General features: G+C 41.4%; 1 protein-coding gene across 4 annotated transcripts in view; it reads left to right on the plus strand.

Moving 5' to 3' along the window:
• yap1 (Yes1 associated transcriptional regulator) overlaps nucleotides 1–23,963 on the plus strand; it is a 157,428-nt gene that overhangs the window by 120,942 nt on the left and 12,523 nt on the right. For all 4 annotated transcript variants that reach the window (XM_072263460.1, XM_072263462.1, XM_072263458.1 and 1 more), the window contains 2 exons: nucleotides 4,780–4,967; nucleotides 21,839–21,969. In XM_072263460.1, the coding sequence (XP_072119561.1) occupies nucleotides 4,780–4,967; nucleotides 21,839–21,969 (319 nt within the window). The remainder of the gene's footprint in view (nucleotides 1–4,779; nucleotides 4,968–21,838; nucleotides 21,970–23,963) is intronic.

Raw genomic sequence — 23,963 nt, forward strand, 5'->3', positions numbered from 1 at the left:
AGCTGCTGATCAGATATGTTCCTGGTATTTTTACTTCATTTACACCTTCTCAGGCTGCCCTTTTTTTTTTTTTTTTGCAATTTAATCTGCAAATACATTTCTGTGACTCCTCTGTAGTCATTTTGGAATAAGTTTTACGTTTTAATATGACAACATCTGGTGACAATTGGATAACATTCCTAAGTTCTTGTTCAAGTTAGCTGTTCTTGATTGGAGTTCCTACAGCCATGAGAAATCATTTGTTTTCATAAGTTTTCAAAATGATATGGAGAATCGATGTAGATATTAGCTGATCTTCCACCTACCAACTCTCAAACCTTTTGGTTCTGCCTGTTGCCCAGAGGTGCTATGAGCCATGCTTCCTGATGCCAGTTCTTCAGTTCCAGAGACAACCATTTGAATTCCCCTGTCAATCCTTGAGGAGCCACCAGTGTGTAGAATCAGATCTCTGGCAGAGTAATATCCAACAGGATACTGTCAGTCTCCATGTTCTTGGCTAAAACTGCCATTAGGTGTTTCTTGTTGACTTGCATGGTATATGATTTACTTGTATCAGAGATTCTTAATGCAGGTGCAGTACCCAGTACAAAGTTGGATGGGTTTCAGTTGTCCTTCATTAAGAATCACAGGGTCATCTGCACACTTACTGCCTTTCAGCAGGTTGTTGAGCAGTTGAGTGATAGTCAATGTATCTGCCACTAACTTGTCAATACTTTGATAATTGTTTCATCTTCACTCCCTTGGTCTTTTTTGGAGCAAGCTGTTACATTAACAAAGGGATGTCTTGGATCAGGTCCACAGAATTCTAAAGGATGTGGGTGAACAGCCAGAAGTCGTGGTACATATTGGTCCTACTGTCGTAGATGGGAAAGGAGTTGAGGCCCTGATGAGAGCTTATAGGGAGTTCAGTAGAAAGCTGAAAAATGTTCAGGTAGTAAATCTCTCAGTTATTGCCTGTGCCACATGCCAACGAGATGTTTTGCAGATAAATGCATGGTTGAGGAATAGGTGCAAGGAGCAGGGGTTTGGATTTCTGTGTCATTGGATTGGGAGATTGGGGAAAATCGGGTTGGTGCTGGACTCCAAGAGAAGGAGTTTTTAGAATGCCTAAGAGATGGCTTTTTAAGAGCAGCTCGTGGATGAGCCTACTGGGGATTGGTGGGAGGGGGGAAGGTTTCAGAAAAGGCAATTAACCCATGAACACTACCTCAATTTTACTTTGCTCTCTTTTTGTACTACTTAATTTAATTTTTAAAAATACATTTCTTACTGCAATTTATACTTTTTTATCATTATGTATTGCATTGTACTGCTGCTGCAAAACAACAAATTTCACAACATATGCCAGTGACATTAAAGCTGATTCTGAGCTGGCCAAATTTGTTGGGAAGTGGACACTAGAAATGATGATGGCTGGAGTTTCTGGGAGCAATTTGGATGGTGCAGGATATATACATTCCACAGAAGTGGTATTCTAAAGGAAGGATAATGCAACTGTGGCTGACAAGTGAAGTCAAAGACAACAGGAAAAGAAGAGAAGGCATATAACATAGCAGAAATGATTGGGAAGTTTTTAAAAACTAAGAAAGTAACAATAAAAGCCAGAAGGAAAGAAAAGATGAAATATGAAGGTAAGCTAGCCAATAATATGAAAGAAAATGCAATAACTTTTTTCAGATACATAAAGTGTAAATGAGAGGTGAGAGTGGATATTGGACAGCTGGAAAATGAAACTGGAAAGGTAGTAATGGGGATCAAAGAAAAGGTGGTTGAACTTGATAAGTACTTTGCGTCAGTCTTCACTGTGGAAGACACTGGCAATGTGCTAGAAATTTGAGTGGGGCAGAGGTGAGTGTTGTTATTACTAAGGAGAAGGTACTTGGGAAGCTGCAAGGTTGGAAGGTAGATAAGTCACCTGGACCAGATGGACTTCACACCAGGGTTTTGAAAAAGGTAGCCGACTAGGTTATGGAGGAATTAGTAGAGATCTTACAAGAATCACTAGATTCTGAAATTGTTGTGGAGGACTGGAAAACTACACATGTTGCTCCACTCTCTAAGGAGGGGAGAGCAGGTAAAAGACAGATATAATAGGCCACTTATCCTGACTTCAGTAATTGGGAAGATGATGGAGTCCATTATTAAGTATGAGGTTTTGGGTACTTGGAGGCACACGATTAAGGGAAAATCTTGCCTGACAAACCTGTTGGAATCTTTTGAGGAAATAACAGGCAGGATACACAGTGGATATTGTTTACTTAGATTTTCAGAAGACTATTGACAAGGTGCCACACATGAGACTGCTTAACAAAATAAGAGCCCATGGTATTACAGTAAAGCATGGATAGAAAATTGGCTGACTGGCAGGAGGAATAAAGGTTTCTTTTCTAGTTGGCTGCTTATGATTAATGTTCTGCAGGCATTGGTGTTGTGATCGCTTCTTTTCATGTGACGTGCCAGTGGTTTAGATGGTGAAAATGATGGCTTTGTGGTCCAGTCTGCGGGCAATACAAAGGCAGGTGAAGAGGCATGTATACAAAGTTAGTGTTGAGGAAGCATAGAGTCTGCAGAAGACGAGGAGAATGGGTAAAGAAGTGGCAGATGGAATATATTGCAAGGAAGTGTATGGTCATGCACTTGTGGAAGGAATGAAGACTCAGCTATCTTCTGAACCGGGAGAACATTTGGAAGTCAGGTGTAAAGGGACCTGGGAGTCCTCATGCACGATTCCCTGAAGTTTAACTTGCAGATTGAGTTAGTGGTGAGGATGGCAAATGTAATGTTAGCATTGTTTTCAAAAGGACCAGAGTCTAAATGCAAGGATATAACAGTGAGGATTTATAGGGCAATAGTCACATGACATTTGGAGTTTTGTGAACTGTTTTGGGCCCTTTATCTAAGAAAGGGTGTGCTGGCATTGGAGAGGACCCAGAAGAGGTTCACGAAAATTATTCTTGGAATGAAAGGGTTAACTAATGAATGGTTGATGGCTCTGAGCCTGTACTTATTGGAGTTCAGAAGAATGAGGTGACCTCTCATTGAAACCTATCGAATATTGGCTATCCTAGACAGAGTAAATGTGGAGAGGATGTTTCCTATAGTGGGGATGTCTAGGACCAGAGGGACAGCCTCTGAATAGAAGGATGCCTCTTTCTAATAGATGGAGGATGGTGAGTCTGTAGAATTCATTGCTACAGATGGCCGTGGAGGCTAAGTTATTGAGTATACTTAAAGTAGAGGTTGATAGGTTTTTGAATAGTAAAGGTGTCACAAGTTACAGGGAGAAGGCAGGAGAATGAGTTGAGAGGGATAATAAATCAGCCATGATGACATTACAGAGCAGACTTGATGAACCAAATGGTCTGGTCAATTCATAACTTTCAGTAATGTGATTCCGGCTATGGAGGGATTATCCCACAAGTAACTATTGAAATGTTGGTTCTGTGCTGATTGGAGTTTAGAATAATGAGAGGTTATCTTTTTGAAATGTACACGTCCTCTGGTGACTTGACAAGGTAAATGTTGGGTGGATGGTTCCTCTCATGAGAGAGTCTGTTATCGGAGGGAATAGTCTCATAATAAAGGAGTGCCCTTTTATGACTGAAAGAAGGATGATGTACTCTCAGGGCTATGAACCTGTAGCGGCTACTAGAACAAACTATCATCGCTGCTGGAGACCAAGCACAGGCAGTTATCCTGTGTAACATGCCTTCTAATCCAATCCAATAATAAGGTTCAAAGTCAAAGAAATGTATTCAATCCTTTATTAAGCAATTAGCAAAGCAATCAATCTTGAAGTGATAAAACTAGTGAAACTAAAACTAGTGGTATAATAAACAGTCTTAGTGTATTAAATGTATTTAAGTTTTCTTCAACCTAATTAAATTATGTCTAAATAAAATTAAACGGCCAACAGAAGATCATTCCTGGCTGTCTCTAACTAACCAAACTCTAACTGAACTAATCAGGTTAAAGACAACGCAAGAATAACTAGACTCTTGGCTTTTACCATACCTCCAACCCCACCCTCACCCATGTGACTGACTACCATAATAAAACATGCAATGCAATACAAAGCAGATAGAAGACAGTTACCTGGTTCCTACAGAACCCTTGGAATTCTTAGCCCAGTAAATTTGTAGTGGCTGAATCTTTTTAGAATTATTGATAGGCAAGATAAATATTTAAGCAGTAAGAGACACAAGTGTTATTGGGTAAAGGTTGGATTGTGGATTGAAGGAATGTTCAATTGTCCATATTCCTTGTCTTAACTTCAGAAATAGCAAAACCTGGACACGAAGGTGATTCACAACTCCTCAATGCATTTATTTATATGCTGCAGTTGATTTACTACCATTTTTACTCTGAGAATTCTATAATAAGTCTGACAAGGCAGGCAGCCCTTAGTAGAGTTGGTGACTACAAATCCAGTAATACTTATTTCTGTAGCATGGTGAAAGCTCTGACAGAGCATTGAACATTTTCGCAAAATCACTGACACTTCCATTCTGGAACTTGGTACTTGCGTACTGAGGTTGAGAGATTGTAATATGTAAACAGGTAGTGATGTCTAAACTAATGAATTTTTAGAAAGCACCTTAATTGTTTGAATAAATAACTGACGTTTTTGGGGAAACTGTTGCTTTTATCTGAATTTAGAGAATCCTGTATGTAAAATACTTCAAGTTTGCCTTTAGATCTCTTGTTCCAACTATAGCAGCTGTAATACTGAAGATTAAGTTTCTATTTTGACTATTGGTCTTTTCTTTTTGATAACAGCAATGGACCAACAGAGAATGACGCAGAGTGCTCCTGTCAAAACACCACAATCCATGGGTCCTCACAGTCCTCATAGCCCACAAGGAGGAGCAATATCGGGTTCCAACAAACAGCAACAGATGAGACTGCAGCAACTCCAGTTTGAGAAAGAAAGGCTTCGACTGAAACACCAAGAGCTCCTACGACAGGTGAAATTTTTTGCAGCCTTTGAATTTAGGAAACCACACTGACATCAGCCGGTTACATTATCTGACCATATTCTGTTTGCTTCCCTCTGCAAGTTTCACTTCAGAAGTATTACTGGGGATAATCTAGTGAGATTGCTGCCATCCTTTTCATAGACTATAACCAATGACAGGTTTTTTTTTAACCTTTTTGATGACTTGCTATATCTGCTCTCCTCACTTCAATTATTAGATAGGACTGCAACCACTTCAGAAATAGACCGACTCCTGTGAAGGTTGGTTTCTGTCAGTCCAACTCTTCATTTGACTGAAACCTTACTTCCGTTGTGCTTCAAAGACAGATAAGTGTTTAAAATATGATTGGGTATTTTAGCCAGTAGATATCTTTCTGACAGTTATCTGGGACAATAATGAACTTCGCAGGCAATGAAAGCATCCTTGATTCAGTCTGTTGTATGACCTCATCCATGTTAGTTAGCATTGTCGACTGTGGTTTAATAGCAATGAGAGGGTATCAGGCCAAGATACCTCCTCTTGACCACTGCTGAGATGCATTTATTTGAACATCTGGATTTGTTTGCCGTTTAAAATTCCTTGGATGGTGAGCAGTGGTCAAAGTCTAGTCTCATGAATGCCTTTTAATTTGACAAAGCCACTAAGGGGTAACGTCTCAGCTGGAGTGGAGGAAAATGTATGAGGAGAGAATAGGAAGGGTGAGGAAGGAAAGACAGTATACTTAAGTAATGAGGATCAATGGGCTAGATCTTCCTTGCCAAAAATAGGTGCCACTTGATCCATGCCTTTTGTTTCAGCATGGGAGCTATCTCGGCATAGCCATTTGGATCAACTGAATTGTTTTGACAGCTCACAGACTATCTAAATCTATTGTTTTGATTGGGGTTGTTGATTGTAAACTTTGATATTCATCATCAGTAATATTAAGCCCAAAACAGTTCAAGATTAATATAAATTGCCAATAAGTTTACAATACAATTGCTCTCCCCACCCACCCCCAGGAGTTGACATTTCTCCCTCCTCCATCCATGTTTCCACCAGTTTATCTTGGCACAGGTTTAGGCAGAATTCCTGCTCAGAGAGCTAGTCAGTCTGCTGGCAATCTTGCTGCTCCATTGAATGCCATGAGCTGTACCAGGCAGCCAGCAGGGAGGTATGTGCTGCCACCAATACAGGGTTGCCATTGGAAGTCAAGATTGCCTTGTGGACACCTAGGATTTTTGTGCTGGTACTATGGCAGAAATGCCCTGAAGAATTTTTGAGTGATACCCATTGTAAAATTTATATTTTTTATAATTCAGACTAAACGGATGCTAGATTTTTAATACTGGAATTCCGGATACTGTTAGGTTAACAGTATGCAGCAAGAATGAGTCAGTCAAAACACAACTTTATTAAGTGGAAGAAGATAGCAAGTTTGAAATATTGTCATGAGTTTGTGTTGGGAGAGGAGTGATTGCAGTGGTGATGGGAAGTGCAGTGGGCAATGGACGGAATTGATGGGTTGCAGAAGTGCATAAGTGTCAAACAGATTTCGGTTTTGAGCACAGCATAGAATATTACAGCATTGTATGGACACTTTGGATCACGATGTTATACTCACATTTTAATCTACTCAAAGATCTATCTACCTGTCTATCTAGCATAACCCTCCATGTTTCTATCATCCATGTGCTTATCTGAGAGTTTCTCAGCCCCTAATGCAGTGGTCCCCAACCACCAGGCCATGGACCGGTATCAGGCAGCAAAGCATGTGCTACCAGACCGCGAGGAAACGAAGTGATTTAGCGATATGAAATGATATGAGTCAGCTGCACCTTTCCTCATTCCCTGTCATGCCCACTGTTGAACTTTAACGCATGCGAGGTCATCAGTGACCCAAGACGTGCAAAGGAATGGGTCCATGGCTCATTTGTGAATGTTTCCGGTGAATCATCCGTGTCAGCGCGGGAAAAAGATCAACTCCTCAAGCTTGCAAATGACGACAGGCAGAAAGGTATGTTTGACATAACATCTGTGCTGGCATTCTGGATCAAAGTCAAGGCTGAATATCCTGAGATAGCCACGAAAGCACTGAAAACATTGCTTCCATTTCCAACATCATGTTGCTGCGAAGTGGAGTTTTCTGCAATGAATGCAACGAAAACTAAATTGCAGAATAGACTGGACATAAGGAACCCCCTTCGAGTATCGCTGTCTCCCATCACCCCTCGATGGCACCGTCTTGTTGCAGGAAAACAAGCCCAGGGCTCCCACTGATTCAGCAATATTGGTGTGTTGCAGTCATTTTATATGTTCATACGAGGAAAATTTGCACTGTGTGTTTAATAATCAAATGTTACTTAAAATGTTATGATGCTATTGACTTATCAGATGCTATTGAGTCTATCATTGGTAATCCAAAAATAGCAGTAATTGGGTGAGGTTGTAAATCTGTATTCAAAACCGTTAAAATAATATCAAAAATATCTTTCCAATATTTTTCCAGCAAAGGACATGACCAAAACGTGAGTTAAAGAAGCTATCTCGGAATGACATCTATCACGTATAGGATTAATATAAGAATAATAACGAGATAGTTTACCTTTGGACATATAAGCCCTGTGCACTACTTTAAACTGTATCAACACATGTTTAGCACATACAGAGGATGAATTAACTAATTGAAGAAATTTTTCCCATTTTTCAATCGGTATACAGGTTTTCCCCGCCATCCGAAGGTAGAGCGTTCCTATGAAACGGTTTGTAAACTGAAATGTCGTAAAGCGAAGAAGCAATTACCATTTATTTATATGGGAAAATTTTGTGAGCGTTCGCAGACCCAAAAATAACCTACCAAATCATGCCAAATAACACATAAAACCTAAAATAACAAACATATAGTAAAAGCAGGAATGATATGATAAATACACAGCCTCTATAAAGTAGAAATACTTTTCCACAATCATTACTGAACTGTGCTCCGGAGCGAAGATCTCATGCAAGTGCCATCGGCAGAAAATCTCACGCAAGCACTGTTGGCAAAAACACTCTCTCCAGTAACCTTTAAGCTATGAAGCTGCCAAATCATACCAAACAACACGTAAAAATACACAGCCGATATAAAGTAGAAATAATGTATGTACAGTGTATAATCACTTACCGGAATTGGGAAAGCAACGCAGAGCACACTGATGGTGGTGTGTTAGACTGAGTCGTTGCAGGTTGGGTGGTGCAGTGGCCCCCCCCCCCCGCCCCACCCTCCAGGCCGCCGACCCGATACATGGCCGCGAAGTATGCAGCATGTAATTGTCGGCCCAGATCAGAGGCGATTTCCGATTGCGTTGTTTCTGATCTGGGCCGACAATTATGTGTCGGCGGCAACTAATTAATTAGCATGTTTATTTCGGCTTTTTTCTTAAAAATATGCTGTGTGCCTCCCGGCTACCGTTGCATTCTCTGTGAATCGGTATTTGTCTGTGGCCTGGGGGTTGGGGTGGTGGGACACTGGGGTGTCATCTCGTCGTCTGTTTCCATTAGAAAAGGCGGCTTATCTTCTCCTATGACTGCTCGCCTCGATGTCCAAGGTCGACGTTCATCATCTGCTGTGGCTGATGTGGAAGGCTTGCTTGACTGCTGAGCCTCGCTCATTCTTCTATCACACAATTCTTTGTAAGGACTCAAACCATCCTGCAAATATCCCCTAAACCGACATACCCTTTCAAAATTAAAGTCGTACTTTATCATTACTCATTTGGTTTTGATTGTTATCCTTTTTTCTTCCAATTGCATCAGCTCTTCATCTGTCAGATCTTGATCATGGGATGCCAAAACTTCTTCAACATCATCTTTGTCAGCTTCCACAAGCCAAACTCACTTTGTCCTTACTTCGTTCACCACGATTGAAACGCTTAATTATGTCTAGTTTTACGCTAAGTGTAACACCCTTATGAGCTCTTTCAGGCTTTTCCGTGTTACGTACCCCGTAACTGGGTTGCCAACCAGCAGAAATGGACCACTTAGTTGGAGTCTGGATTACTGGAACTACGGAAGTTTTATTAAAGAAATAAGTAACACAGTACTCTAATCGCAAGGATATAAATGCAACAGGTTAGCAATGATAAAACACACATGTACACAGAACTAGGATAATAGGAATCAATCAAGCTCTATCGCAGTCTAGGGGTAAAATGATCAGTCTCAAGTGACGCAGAGTTCAGTTCAGCTTAGTACAGTTCGCAGTAATCGCTGTTGTGCCGCTGGAGAGAGAGATCGAATGCAAATTTCGATTCAAACAGACCTTTGATGTTCCTCGCAGTTAGCTTTCGGGCGAGCCCTTTTAATGTCTTCTGAGGTCACCGACTATGACCCCTCCGTTCCGGATACGATCATTCTCCCACGGTGAACCCGGCACCCAGGCAAGGGCGGACAAGCGCACCAGGTTCCCGCCGATCGTACCTTCTCACCCTGTGCGTCTATGGTCGGTCCCGCGACCAGACCTCTAAACTCCTACCAACTTGTGGGGGCACACCGCACTTCCAGGGTCTCATTATCTCGTGATCTCGTGTCTGTCGTGCCTTAGCGAACCTGTTCCTTTTATCCCCCTGCTGGGGTATTGCCTGTCCATCAAACTTCAAACAGTTCAGGTTCAAAGCAACCGGTCTGTCAATACTCGGAACTGTGTCTCTTTTCGTTAATCTCTCTCCTCTCTCATTAACATTTTGAATGCCTCTCCCTTTGTCTCTCTCATCTCTCTCATCAGCATCAACCTTCTGATAACTTGGTTTTTCGTCACATCCGATACCATAGAACTCATCTTACAAACGGCTGCTCACTGGCATGTGTTAAAGCAATGCCTTTCTGAATCTGTGGGAGAGCGGCTGCTTGGGGCGCGCGCTGCTTTTTTTTCGTAACAGTGAAAACACCTTCTGAAAACGAAAATGGTACTAATGTAGGTCTTTCGTAACAGTGAGGGTTCGTAAAGCGGGGGCACCTGTGTAAGTGGCTTATAATTCAGTGGCCCCCAACCTCCGGGCCACGAAGAATGCAGTGGTACAGCAGTAGCCAGAACTCACCCAGCACATCTTTAAGAAAAAAGCCGAAATAAACAAGCTAATTGATTAGGTGCCGTCCAGCACGTAAATGTCAGCCCAGATGAGAGGCGATTGCTGACTGGGTCTCTCCTACCTCCTCTGACTGCAGAAACGTTATCTCTACTATCCTTGACCAGTCCTACCCTACCCTCATTCTGGCCATTTTCTTGTTCTTCACGTGTGTTTGTCTGTTCACAATTTATACTCCCCAGTTCCTGCCTATTTGCTCTTCCCCCAATTAAATACTCTCCCATACCGTCTACTCCCGTCCCTCCCCAAGGCTATGGTGAAGTTCAGGGAGTTGTGGTCACTGTCTCTGAAGTACTCTCCCACTGAGAGATCTGACACCTGACCTAGTTCATTGCCTACCACCAAATCCAATATGGCCCCTCTTCTAGTCAGTCTGCATATCGAGTCAGGAATCCTTCCTAGACACACCTAACAAATTTGATTGCATCCAAATCCTTTTCAATAAGGAGGTGCCAATCTGTATTAGGAAAGTTGATGTACCCCCGTGATAACAGCCATGTCATTTTTTTGCACTTTTCCAAAATCTGCCTCCTGATCTGTTTCTCAGAGACTCTGTTCCTATTGGGAAGTTTATAAGGTGATTGCTCCCTTCCTGTTTCTGAGTTACACCCACACCGACTCGCTAGACAAATCCTCCACAACATTTTCCCTTTCTGCAGCTCTGAGACTGTCTCTGTGTGACGATGCCACTCACCGTTTTTTTTAACCTCCTTCCCTGTTCCTTTTGAAATATCTCAATCTCAGAACATCCAGCAACCATTCCTGCTGTTGTGACAGCCAAGCCTCTGTAATGGCCACAACAATGTACTTCAATATACTGACCCATGCCTAGTTCATCACCCTTGTTCCTGATGCTGCTTGCATTAGAATAGACAGATTTCAACCCATTCCACCCACTGTGATTTTGCTCTGTCAACTGCCTATCCTTTCTCGTAGACTTCCCACACGCTGCATCTACCTGTACACCAACTGCACCATCCTCTGCCCTGTCACTCTGGTTCCCATCTGCCTTCCAAGCTAGTTTAAACCCATAAGACCATAAGACAAAGGAGCAGAAGTTGGCCACTCGGCCCATCGAGTTTGCTCTGCCATTCCATCATGAGCTGATCCATTCTCCCATTTCGTCCCACTCCCCTGCTTTCTCAACATAACCTTTAATGCCCTGGCTACTCAGATACCTATCAATCTCTGCCCTAAATACACCCAATGACTTGGCCTCCACTGCTGCCCGTGGCAACAAATTCCATAGATTCACCACCCTCTGGCTAAAAAAATTTCTTCGCATTTCTGTTCTGAATGGGCGCCCTTCAATCCTTAAGTCATGCCCTCTCATACTAGACTGGCCCATCATGGGAAACAACTTTACCACATCCACTCTGTCCATACCTTCCAACATTCGAAAGCTTTCTATGAGGTCTCCCCTCATTCTTCTAAGCTCCAAGGAACACAGTCCAAGAGCAGACAAACGTTCCTCATATGTTAACCCTCTCATTCCCGGAATCATTCTAGTGAATCTTCTCTGTACCCTCTCCAGTGTCAGCACATCCTTTCTTAAATAAGGAGACCAAAACTGCCCACAGTACTCCAACTGAGGTCTCACCAGCGCCTTATAGAGCCTCAACATCACATCCCTGCTCCTATACTCTATTCCTCTAGAAATGAATGCCAACATTGCATTTGCCTTCTTCACCACCGACTCAATCTGGAGGTTAACCTTAAGGGTATCCAGTCCCCATCCCCAACAACCCTAGCAAATTTGTCCACAAGGATATTGCTCTCAAGTTCAGGTGTAACCTGCCCTTTTATGTATTCCTTCCCCAGAAGAGATCCCAACGAACCAGAAACCTAAAACTCAGCCACGCGTTCATCTGCTGTATCATTCTATTCTTCTCCTCAGTGATGCATGGCTCAGGTCATCCAGAGAATTACTACTTTTAAGGCCCTGCTTTTCAGTTTTCTACTTAGCTCCCTATATTCTCTCTTTGGGACCTCATCTCTTGTCCTACTCAGGTCATTGGTATCAATATCTACCACGACTTCTGGCACCTTATCCTCTTCCTTTAGCTTGTTCTGGATCCAATCCAAAACATTCCTGGCTCCGGCACCTGGAAGGCAGCCATTCCATCTGGATGTCTCATTCACATCCACAGAATCTCCTGTCTGCTCTTCTAACTATTTAATCCCCTATTATCACTACACTCCTTTTCTCCCACCTTCCCAGCTGAGCCACAGAGCCAGATTCAGTGTCAGAGACCTGGCCGCTGTGGCTTTCTCCCTGCAGATCATCACCACATGCATTATCCAAAGTGGTATTCTTATTCTAGAGGGTAACAGCCACAGGGATACCCTGTACTGCCTGCCTATTTCCAGTCTCTCTCCTGACATGTGTAGAATGGTTTGCTTCATAGGAAGGAGTGTGACTTAAATGCTGAAATGCCTTCATTCACACTTGAGTGGATGGAGCTGTGGTAAATATGAATATACTTTGATACGTACCCCGTAACTGGGTTGCCAAACCAGCAGAAATGGACCACTTAGTTGGAGTCTGGATTACTGGAACTACGAAAGTTTTATTAAAGAAATAAGTAACACAGTACTCTAATCATAAGGATATAAATGCAACAGGTTAGCAATGATAAAACACACATGTACACAGAACTAGGGTAATAGGAATCAAACAAGCTCTATCGCAGTCTAGGGGTAAAATGATCAGTCTCAAGTGACGCAGAGTTCAGTTCAGCTTAGTACAGTTCGCAGTAATCGCTGCTGTGCCGTTGGGGAGAGAGAGATAATATGCAAATCTGATTCAGACAGACCATTGTTCTTTGCAGTTAGCTTTCGGGCGAACCCTTTTATGTCTTCCGTGGTCACCGACTGTGACCCCTCCGTTCCGGATACCACTGTTCTTCCGCGGTGAACCTGGCACCCAGGCAAGGGTGGACACACACACACCAGGTTCCTGCCGATCGTGCCTTTTCACCCTGTGCGTCTATGGTCAGTTCCCACAACCAGACCTCCAAACTCTCACCAATTTGTGGGGGTACACCGCTTTTCCAGGGTCTTGTGATCTCGTGGTGTGTGTCGTGCCTTAGCAAACCTGTTCTTTTTATCCCCCTGCTGGGGTATCGCCTGTCCATCAAACTTCAAACAGTTCAGGTTCAAAGCAACCGGTCTGTCAATACTCGGACTGGTGTCTCTTTTCGTTATCTCTCTCTCCTCTCTCATTAACATTTTGAACGTTTCTCTATTTGTCTCCCTTATCTCTCTCATCAGCATCAATCTTCTGATAACTTGGTTTGTCGTCACAACTTCCACTGCATTCTCTTCATTGGGGCAAAGATGCATTACGCCCGGCTCTTAAATGTGTGCTAAGCCAATGATGCACCAATAGTAATGTTTACTGTGCATGGGCCCTGGGTGCTCATTTCTGTTTCTTGCAAGGTCCAATAAATTTTGCACAACACAGTCAGGCCTTGCATGCTTTGGTGTAGAGCTTGACTTATTGGTGTTGGGGAGTCAGAGTGAGAATTTGAATTGAGATGCACAGTGGGATCAGGATACCAGTCAAAGTAATAGGGTGGAGATTTTGTGTTGGAGAGACAAAAGGCAACACAGGTAAGGGGTTAAAATCAAAGGATGCTACCTATGGTTGCATTGGACTGTAAAGCTCCCTTATAGGACATGTGCAGCTGAATTTTATGGACTAATTCCGAGATCCAAGTTGTATGGACACCTCACTGGAGGATCTGGAAGTAATTGTGGCAAGCCCTTGGAACCAGGCTGAAAAGTGGCAAGAAAACACTAGCTGTTTTCCTCACAAAGTTTGATAACACAGTGTAGGTTTCATTGGCACTGTATAATGCATTTTTAAAGTACGCATAAAGTAGCCCACGAAGTATACTTTTACTTTTTTATTCTGAAAAATGTGCTTTTGCTAGATGTTGTTACAAAAACAAGAAAATATTGTCACTATTTGGGGAGTGAAGTGAGTAATACTAACTGAATAGAGATCATTGTTTTCTGGAGCTGTGTAGGTTTTGGGCAGCTGATAGATTTAAAAAAAAAATGCTTTCAAAACTGTTTGCACTGTATTAACTTATTTGGATGAAATATCCAAACACCTTCAATCACAGAAAGAAATGGTAAAAAAGGCAAACTGAAGGCTTTTTATGAATTTTGCAAAAACAAGATGGGTTAGTTATGCTGGACAATGATTTTTTTTGAAAGTGTTGCTTCCTCAGAATTTTTATTTGTTTATGGTAGACTGCTTGAAAATGAACACAAATATAATATCTCACTACTCATATCACATAGGAATTTGGAGAAACTTTTGTTGAATATAATGCATTAAATGCATTTAATTGCTGACACTTTACAATAGTTCAACTCTTCTAAAAATGTTTAGATGATTTTCATTTGTCTTCTTGCTTAAGTGACCAATAATAAAGGCACAGGTAGAATAACATCTAATAATTGTGATAGATGTTGCTGTGAAGAAACCAATACTGGGAACTATATACTCTGAGATACTTCGAGAAGATGGACAATATGGGAAAAGAGAGGAATCTGATTAATAAGGGATTAGATAAAGACATTTGAGATGATAGTTCAGAAAATCAGTGTGAGTGGAGCTACATCATAGTAAGTTGAGAAAACATTGGTGGGAGTTACCTCTAGACCCCAAAACAATAGTGGTAATGCAAGATAGAGTCAGGAAGTTAATGCTAATGAAGGTAATATCTTAATCATGAGGAAATTTTAAGTATAGATGGGGCAAACCAAAATAGTAGTAACAATCTGGAGGACGAATTCATGGAGTATATTGGTTTCTGCAGGGATTGCTCCCTACGTGACTCCCTTGTCCATTCGTCCCTCCCCATTGATCTCCCTTCTGGCACTTATCCTTGCAAGAGGAACAAGTGCCACACCTGCCCCTACACCTCCTCCCTCACTACTATTCAGGGCTCCAAATAGTCCCTCCAGGTGAGGCAACACTTCACCTGTGAATCTGTTGCGGCCATCTGCTGTATCCAGTGCTCTCGGTGTCACCCCCTGTATATCAGTGAGACCCGACGCAAATTGGGAGACAGCTTCACCGAGCACCTATGCTCTGTCTGCCAGAAAAAGCGGGGTCACCCAGTGGCCAACCATTTTAATTCCACTTCCCATTCCCATTCCGACATGTCAGTCCATGGCCTCTTCTACTGTCACAATGAGGCCACACTTGGGTTGGAGGAGCAACACCTTGTATTCCATCTTAGGTTGGAGGAACAACACCTTGTGTAGCCTCCAACCTGATGGCATGAACATCGGTTTCTCAAACTTCCTGTAATCTCCTCCCCCGCCCCCCCCACCCCACCTCACCGTTCTCCATTTTCCCCCTCACCTTATCTCCTTATCTGCCTATCAACTCTTTCTGATGCTCCTTCCTCTTTTCTTTCGTCCATGGCCCTCTGTCCTCTCCTACCAGATTCTCTCTTCTCCAGCCAATCAACTTCACATCCTTCCCCCACCTCCCAACTCCTTGACTCCTCATCTTCCCCCTGCCCCCCCCCCCCCACCCAGTCCTGATGAAGGGTCTCGGCCGGAAATGTCGACTGTACTCTTTTCCATAGATGCTGTCTGGCCTGCTGAGTTCCTCCAGCATTTTGTACGTGTTGAGTGTATTGGAGATGCTCTTTTATTTCAGTATGATGAAGGATTGGTGAAGGCATTATTTGACTGAGAAGAGGTTAATAATCTGGTAATTAAGACCTTCAGAGAAGGGTGACCATAGTATAAATTTCGAAATAATTTTATTTCAATCTGAAAACGGGATGTTGGAAACAAAGCAAACTACAAGGGTGTGAGTCACAAATTGGCCTTGAAGGATTTGGAAGTGTCCTTGGCTGTTTACAGTCTGTCAATAATTTAGCTGAGGAGATGAAGTGAGATGTATCCAAATATTAACATAAAGCCAGATGGCAGTGCAGTTTATAGGAGGATATATAGCATGTTCAGGAGGATATAGAGATTTAATGAGTGAGCAAGGACATGGATGAGGGATAACAATTTTGAAATGGATTAGGGTCATCAGCTTTGGTTGGAAAAATGTATTTCTGTCAAAATGCTGAGAGACTGGAAGGTGTTCATGTTCAGGAGACATAGATGTCCTTGTCTGCAATTTCACTGTTATCATGCAAGTGTAGCAAGTGATAATGAAATTAAATTGTAAATTAATCTTAATTGCAAAAGGATTTGAGCATGAGTAAAGATTATTTGAATTATTAGGCCTTGGTGAGATGGCATCTGAAATATCATAGACCCCTACCGAAGGAAGAATAAATTGCAATAAAATAGAATGTAATTAAGATTCTCCTGATTAATTTATGACACAGGGATATTAACCTAGAGGTAAAGATTATGCTGACTGGGTCTTTTTTAAGTTTAGAAGAATGAGAGATAACCCCATTAAATATACTCTTACAGCTTTCAGAGGAAAGAAACAGAAATAATATATACCTGGTTAGATTGCCCCAAACTGGGATCATTTCTAAAGAAATGGGTCAGCCATACAAGTCTGAGATGAGTAATTTTTACACTCAGATTAGTTGGCCGTTGGATCACTGTACCCAAGACAATTATTGATGTATGATAAAGATGCAATAGATTTTTGAAGGGTATAGATAAAAGATCGATCGTGATTTTATTGTAATTGACAATGCTGTCTCCCCAGATTCCTCCAAGCTCACTGGAAGTATATATCAGCCATCTTCAGTGTACTTTCCCAAGCCAGCATCCAGCATTGAGCATCCTTATTGGGTTACATTAGCTCCTTTGGGTAGGGCATGTCATTCACATGTCTGCTCCAGACTTTCAGAGCTCTATTCCAAGCTCTGTTGCAGGAAAATGATAGAGGAAAATTACTCAAGAATTTCTCAAAGGCTTCTTTCAAGTGTTGCAGCGCAATAGTTCCGTGAAATCTCTGGCCCATGGTCACTCAAAGTAGAAATTCAGGAATTTGAATCATTGCATGTGGAGCACATAGGAGCCCGGTTTAATGGTGAAAGGAGTACTCAACCTTGCAAACTATTCACCTGTCCGCACCTGTCTCTGGGTTCCTTGCTAAACATAGCAGTCACCTTGAACCCACAGAATGTGTGGAAGTAAGTCATCCTCAATCCCAAGAGACCACTGGAGAGTGAAAAATCAGATGAGTGCTAGGCAACACAGAGTGGTAGATTTTCTTGGCCTAGGTTTAATAACATGGTGATTAATTTGCCAGATTTATTGCTGGGATTTCTAGCCAGCTCATGGGTTAGTAATCTTACCAATATTTTGTTTTAGTTTTATCATCTCTTTGCATACCGAGTCAGAGTTGTTTGGCACAGAAATGGGTCTGTGTTGCCCATCTAGGCTAATCCTATTTGCCCATGTTAAACCTAGTTCTATCTATTCCTTTCCTATCTTGTCCAAATGATAGTTACCTTGAAACCATATTGTTATCAGATCCAGAGAATCCGACATCTTAAAATTTAAAAAGCAAAATGCAGCAAAGAAAGACTTAAAGGTTTCAACACTATGTTAGCTACTCTTGCTGAAGCTAGACTCCTTGTGCACTCCAGTACTTATGAGCAGCTTAAAGTTTGTATTTCTGAAAAAATCACTTTCTGACAACTAAAAAATAAACTACCCCTCAAGTCCAGGGCAAGATTGGGTATCGAAATAATAGGGAAAACATACTGATTGTATGATTGCTTCTCGATTAGTCAGGGTGTCAAAGGTTACGGGAAGAAGGCAGGAAAATGGGGTTGAGAGGGATAATAAATCAGGCATGATTGAATGGCAGAGCAGACTGGATGGGCTGAGTGGCCTGATTTTGCTCCTATTGTATGCCTTCTGGTCTTAAGGAATTCAGGAGCAATGGTGGCCATTGTGTTCTCAATATTCTGCCTTTCACTCTGACCCATAAACTATAACCCATCTGCATACATCCACTCTTTCTCCACATCTCTTAGTAGTTCTATTTCACAGGTGTTTATTGATATTGTATTTACAAATAATAGTTGACCTGACTGCATCAGGAAGACACATCTAATTTTTTTTTAAATCTCTGCCTATTTCCTGCTTTCACATCTGAAAGGCATGGCTCTAATTATTGGACACTGTCTCTAAATGGAGACTAAAGATTGACTTTTTGTCGCATGGACATTGAAACATAACTAATTCTGTCGTTTGCGTCAAACCTGTGAGGATTGTGCTGGGCAGCCTGCAAGTGTCACTACGCTTCTGACAGCCCACAACTTACTAACCTTTGAATGTGGGAGGAAACCGGAGCACCCAGAGGAAACCTACACAGTCATAGGAAGAATGTACAAACTCCTTACAGACCGTAGTGGGAATTGAACCCATATCTGGCACTGTAAAGTGTTGTGCTAAATGCTTTTTGCTACTGTGCTACCCCGATTGGCTCTAATCAACAACTAGTGTGTCTTGACATGCCTTACCATTTCCCTTTATTGTGTTGACTTTCTGTATAATGGTCAAATGGTCACTTCCCTTTGGGAGGCTGAGCTTGTTGTTAAGGCCCTGCACAGTACAGGGTCTTCTCACTGTGTGGTTTGATTTCGTAATAAAAGGATCAAAGTACTTTTTTCGACTTTGAACTTGTTTATTTGGGAACGCGTCACACAGTGGAGAGTCCCTCATTCAGCCTCTCAGGTGTTTTGGGTTTGTTTTTCAAGTAACTACTACAGGTTCTGTTTTTTTAAAAAAAAATTATGGATTGCGAAATGGGCATCTGCATAATGTATTTGTTCATTGAAGATCGGGTGATTTGCAGGCATTTGTTGCAGCTGATTAATTGGATCCCTGAGCACAACAATCTGAATTTCCTGTTCACAAATATCCTCCTGCACATTGTCAAATATGAAAGTATACCAGAAGGATTTCCATAATAGCAGTGAATAACCTGAACTGGTATTTATTTCTTGTCCCACCATTGGTAAGACATCTGCTATCTTTGGTTTCAGTGGATCAGAGTTAAAGTGGATAGCAATTGAAATTGCTGCTAATAGTGAATCATTTGCAGAATTAATAAATGAACGCAGATGCAATAAAGCTCTTTATGGCTTTCTGAATGAACACATTGTGTGTAAGAAAAACGCAACAAAGGGTGGGGGGGCGGTGTTGTATTTGTCCAGTCAGTAGACTGGGAAAGAGGTGAAACTAATTGGGACTACACTGAAGTCAGAGGGAAGTTGTATTGAAATAATGAGCAAACTCACACCACACCACAAGTGAAAATAGAAATATGTGTGTGAAGACAGAAGTACAGCAGCTAAGAGAGGTGTCTAGTAACAGAAAGCAGTGACTGTAATGCTATTTCAGCCAGGCATACAAACCGGGGTGGAATGTACTGCTAGAATCATTAAATAACTGTCAAAATTTATTTATTGAAAGTTAACATAATTGGACTAGGAGGAAAAGGAACGGACGATAGATTTTATTGACACTAGAGAGACACACAAAATGCTGGAGGAACTCAGCAAATCAGGCAACATCTATGCAAGGGAATAGGCAGTCGGCATTTTGGGCTAAATCAGGACAGGAAATGAAGGGGGTAGAAGAAGGTGGGGCAGGGGAAGGAGCGCAAGTTGGCACTTTACGGACACTTGCTTTGTTTGTTACCCACACTCTGGAATTGGATTCTGCCTGGGTCACTAATAGTGGAACCAATAAGCTGGTGCAAGAGGCAGAAGATTCCATTGGGATGCTGAAATCAATAGAGCTAGCTCGAGCGGCGCCTATTTTCAGCTTCAAAAAACAAAAACCCTAAAATACAAGGAATAACTGCCAGTGGGTCAGCGCAAGATAGGGTACAATGTCTTGAAAATTTAAACTTAATAAGCCAAGCAGATTAAATTCCTGGCACATGAAATTTAGTTTGTGAAATCTCTCCTTTGTAATATAATCTATGACATCCAAGTAGCAATTTGGTAAATGTATGCTGCACTTCCCCCATGTCCTTCCAAGGGTATGGTTTGCAGAGCTGCTCACCATTAGCAAGGTGTGGTCCAACCATGCTTTGGGTAATTAGTATTAACTTCTTTGTGCTCATACTCATGATATAAAGGCCAGCATTTCACTAGCAGTTTTTTTTATTAATTTCTTGGCTACAGATTTTGAATTTACAGTGCATCTCTTTTTTTTGGCTATTAACAGAGTGTGCTGATGTAGCCATGCCAAGTCAAAGATGAATAGCCTGCAATAGTCACAGTTTTTCCCCATTTGTTCTTTCTGTAGACATTAAAGACTTTCACCTACACTACTGTCTTTGTTCATTAGCCAGCTTGAGTACATGGTCATCTGACCCATCCATCAAAGCCATTTAGAAGTATGCAGGTAGTTGCAGTCCCAGCCATGTGAGAACCCACAAGACACATCTTACAAGCTTAAGTGTATCAAGTATCTGAACTCTCTTCTGCTCAGTCAGGTCAACAATATGTCTTTAATTCTATGATCAGTAGCTCGTGCTGTAGGTTGTAGAGTACATGCCTTGCATGTGAGACCACTGTGAGCTGCAGATAAAACTCACTGAATTGAAAACAAGTTTGTGTGATGCCAGGCAATAGAAACCAGAAATGTTAGGTGCCTGATCACTGTGCTGAGCCTGGAGATGGGGATGGCTGGAAAAGGGCTATTTTCAGTTTTTGAATCAGATTGAGAGGCGCAAGCATCTTCAGCAAGATACACTGTAATTTTCACTTATTGATATCGACATTCAGTTTTGTCTATACTGTAACAGACTGTAATATACAGTCTATATTGTAATTTTCACTCATTGATGTGGACTTTCAGTCTTGTGATTCTTTTGGAATTAATTCTAGGTTTAGGACCATTGAGTGAAGTTTTCAAAGGCAGCTGTATACAAGACTGCATTCAAAAGGCACAACACTTAAATGCTTCAGTATTGGGGGAAAAGACTGTAGTGAAGTACAATGCATCTTGCTCAAGTATGTAGTGTTAATGAAGGAAGTTTTCCAGTTTAGCAATAAAATATTACCGATTGATCATTGTCCTATTATTAAAATAGCATCACACAAAAAATGCTGCCTGGACTGCTGAGTTCCTCCAGCATTTCGTGTGTGTTGCTTGGATTTTCAGTATCTGCAGACTTTCTCTTGTTTGTGATTAAAATAGCATGTTTTGGTAACATCATTTATGAATATATATATTATGGAAATGCAAAACCGCAGGAATATAAGAAGCTGCAGAGAGTGGTGGACCCTGCCAATATATCCTTCCCCACCAATGGAGGCATTGCCTCAAGAAGGAAACATCTATCATCAAGGAACCCCATCTTCCAGGCCGTGCCATCTTTTCACGGCTACTGTCGGGAAGGAGGTATAGAAGCCCGAAGTCCCATACCACTGGCTTCAAGAACAGCTACTTCACTTTAACCATTTGGTCTTGAACCAACTGGCCAAACACCAATTGTTGCAGTTTAGCATCTCTGTGGTCACCATAGACTATTCTGCACTAAAATTAATTTTATTTTTGTTTGTTTTTGTTAAAATGTTTGAAACTTTTTTGTATAATTTAAGTTTAATTTGTTTTCCTTGTGAATGCTGCTTGAATGCTCCTTCGTGCCTGTGATCCTGCCGCAAGTTATTGCACCAGTGGATACGTGTATTTGTGCACATAACAACAAACTTGACTTTGAAAAATTACTAATTATTCTAGCCTTAGATTTCACTTTCTCTATCTTGTTTTCAGGAAATGGCCTTGCGTAGTCAGCTGCCAACTATGGAACAGGATGGTAGTCCTCAAAATCCAGTTTCTTCATCTGCAATGCCACAGGACGCAAGGACAATGACAACCAACAGTTCAGATCCGTTCCTTAATAGGTGGGTACTCAATCTAAAATGCATTGTGAGAGGGAAAGGTACTGTGGTGTAACAAAATTCTGTTTTAAATATGATTTTTGTAGATTGAGGAAATCATTGAATGTACAGCGTTCACTTTGGGTTGTAAGTTTCGCTGGTGACAGTTTTGAACATTGTACAAAAGCAGCAGAAAAGTAAAGTCTACTCTTCATGTAGACCATTAATGTTGCTAATTTTGAGTTTTGTGAACTGCACGTGCTTAATTAGTCACTTTCAGTCACTTTTAGAGAAATACGAAAAATTTGACCAAATCAAATCCAAGTCTATCAGTAAGCTGTTTCATCTGGAAAATAAGCACATGGGGCCCATTTACAAGATAAGTGTTGTGTAAGTATTAGGAGACATTAGCAGAGTTAGCTATTATGATCAGTGAAATGCATGGGGTGTTTTAAGAAATGCTGTCCCTAAATTTAAATAGGGAGGCTCTTGGGGAAGGGGTGGGGGGGGAAGAAATCAGCTATGAAGTCTTAGATTCTTAAAAAAAAATTAAGACTTGATAACTGATTTTTTTTCCCTAGATCCTCCCTACTTAAATGCACTCCTTGCACTACATAATATGCTATTTGATTGTTGCTGTACACATTCCAATATTGCCAGTGTGTATGTATATCTAATGCAGAGAACTTTTATTAGTAGCTCAACTTAAATGGAAGAGGAATAAAGTAGATTTGCAAATCGCAGTAGAATATTTAGTTAGTACTGCCCTTTGATTTAGTTATGGTAACTTCATAATTGCAGGCAGATGTGCACTTAGTCTCTTGCAAAGAGTTGTCTTGGATAGGAATATCAACATTTTTCTTAAGGTCTTCATTCAATAAAGGAATCTTTGGGACTTCCTAAAACTATTATGCATGTACTCTAGTATCTGGCAGCCATGCCGTAGTAGGTGTTGGATGCCTTCCAGAACGATTTTTAAATTTTAAAATCACAGTAGCAATTAATAACTTCCCTTGCAACGCTTTGCTGCTGTGTAGTTCTGAAAAAGTTAATTATATACGTACGTACTTATGTCATTAGATCCACCAATTAATGAACATTTGTTACACTGTTCAGACAGGGATTCTTAAATGTGATTTTTTTAGTGGAGCATTGAGATACTGAATAGAGACAAAATCTGAGAATTTATTATACAGTTGTAGTTGTAACTGGCTGTAATTGGGAACTTAAGCTGTTTATAGATTTGGAGCAATTTGCAAAATCTCTGCTTTACCCTTCCAAAATTGTCCTCATTATGCTTACCATAAACAATATCACCACCTTTCTGAAAATGATTGTTTTGAATGTAGTCTTCCCTCTAAATTGTATCCTTCTGCCCTAGAACTTTATGAAACTCCCACTTACATTTTTGTCCCTGCTAAACCACTGGAGCAGTGTCAATTCAAGTTATACAAGTTCTCCTTTAGCAACATCAATAGACTGGAGTCCACATGTACATCAATAACACCCAGTTCCACTTTTTCAATATCTCATCCCAGCCCTTTACTTCCTTTATTGTAGATAGTTGTCCACATCCAGCCGATTTTTGCCAGAGCTGATTTCTCTAGTGGTGTATTACAAAGACTGAGTATGAAATCTCTGATAATTTCTAAGCCCCTGCCATGAATTCTTTCAACTGGTTTAATCATTGACCCTGCCAAAAACCTACTTGATTGCTGATACGAGGAATTCTGCAGATGCTGGAAATTCAAGCAACACACATCAAAGTTGCTGGTGAACGCAGCAGGCCAGGCAGCATCTCTGGGAAGAGATACAGTCGACATTTCGGGCCAAGACCCTTCGTCAGGACTAACTGAAGGAAGAGCTAGTAAGAGATTTGAAAAGGGGAGAGGGAGATCCAAAATGATAGGAGAAGACAGGAGGGGGAGGGATGGAGCCAAGAGCTGGACAGTTGATTGGCAAAAGGAATATGAGAGGATCATGGGACAGGAGGCCCAGGGAGAAGGAAAAGGGGGAGG

The sequence above is a fragment of the Mobula birostris genome, chromosome 7 (assembly GCF_030028105.1).
Source record: "Mobula birostris isolate sMobBir1 chromosome 7, sMobBir1.hap1, whole genome shotgun sequence".
Classification (NCBI taxonomy): Eukaryota; Metazoa; Chordata; class Chondrichthyes; order Myliobatiformes; family Myliobatidae; genus Mobula; species Mobula birostris.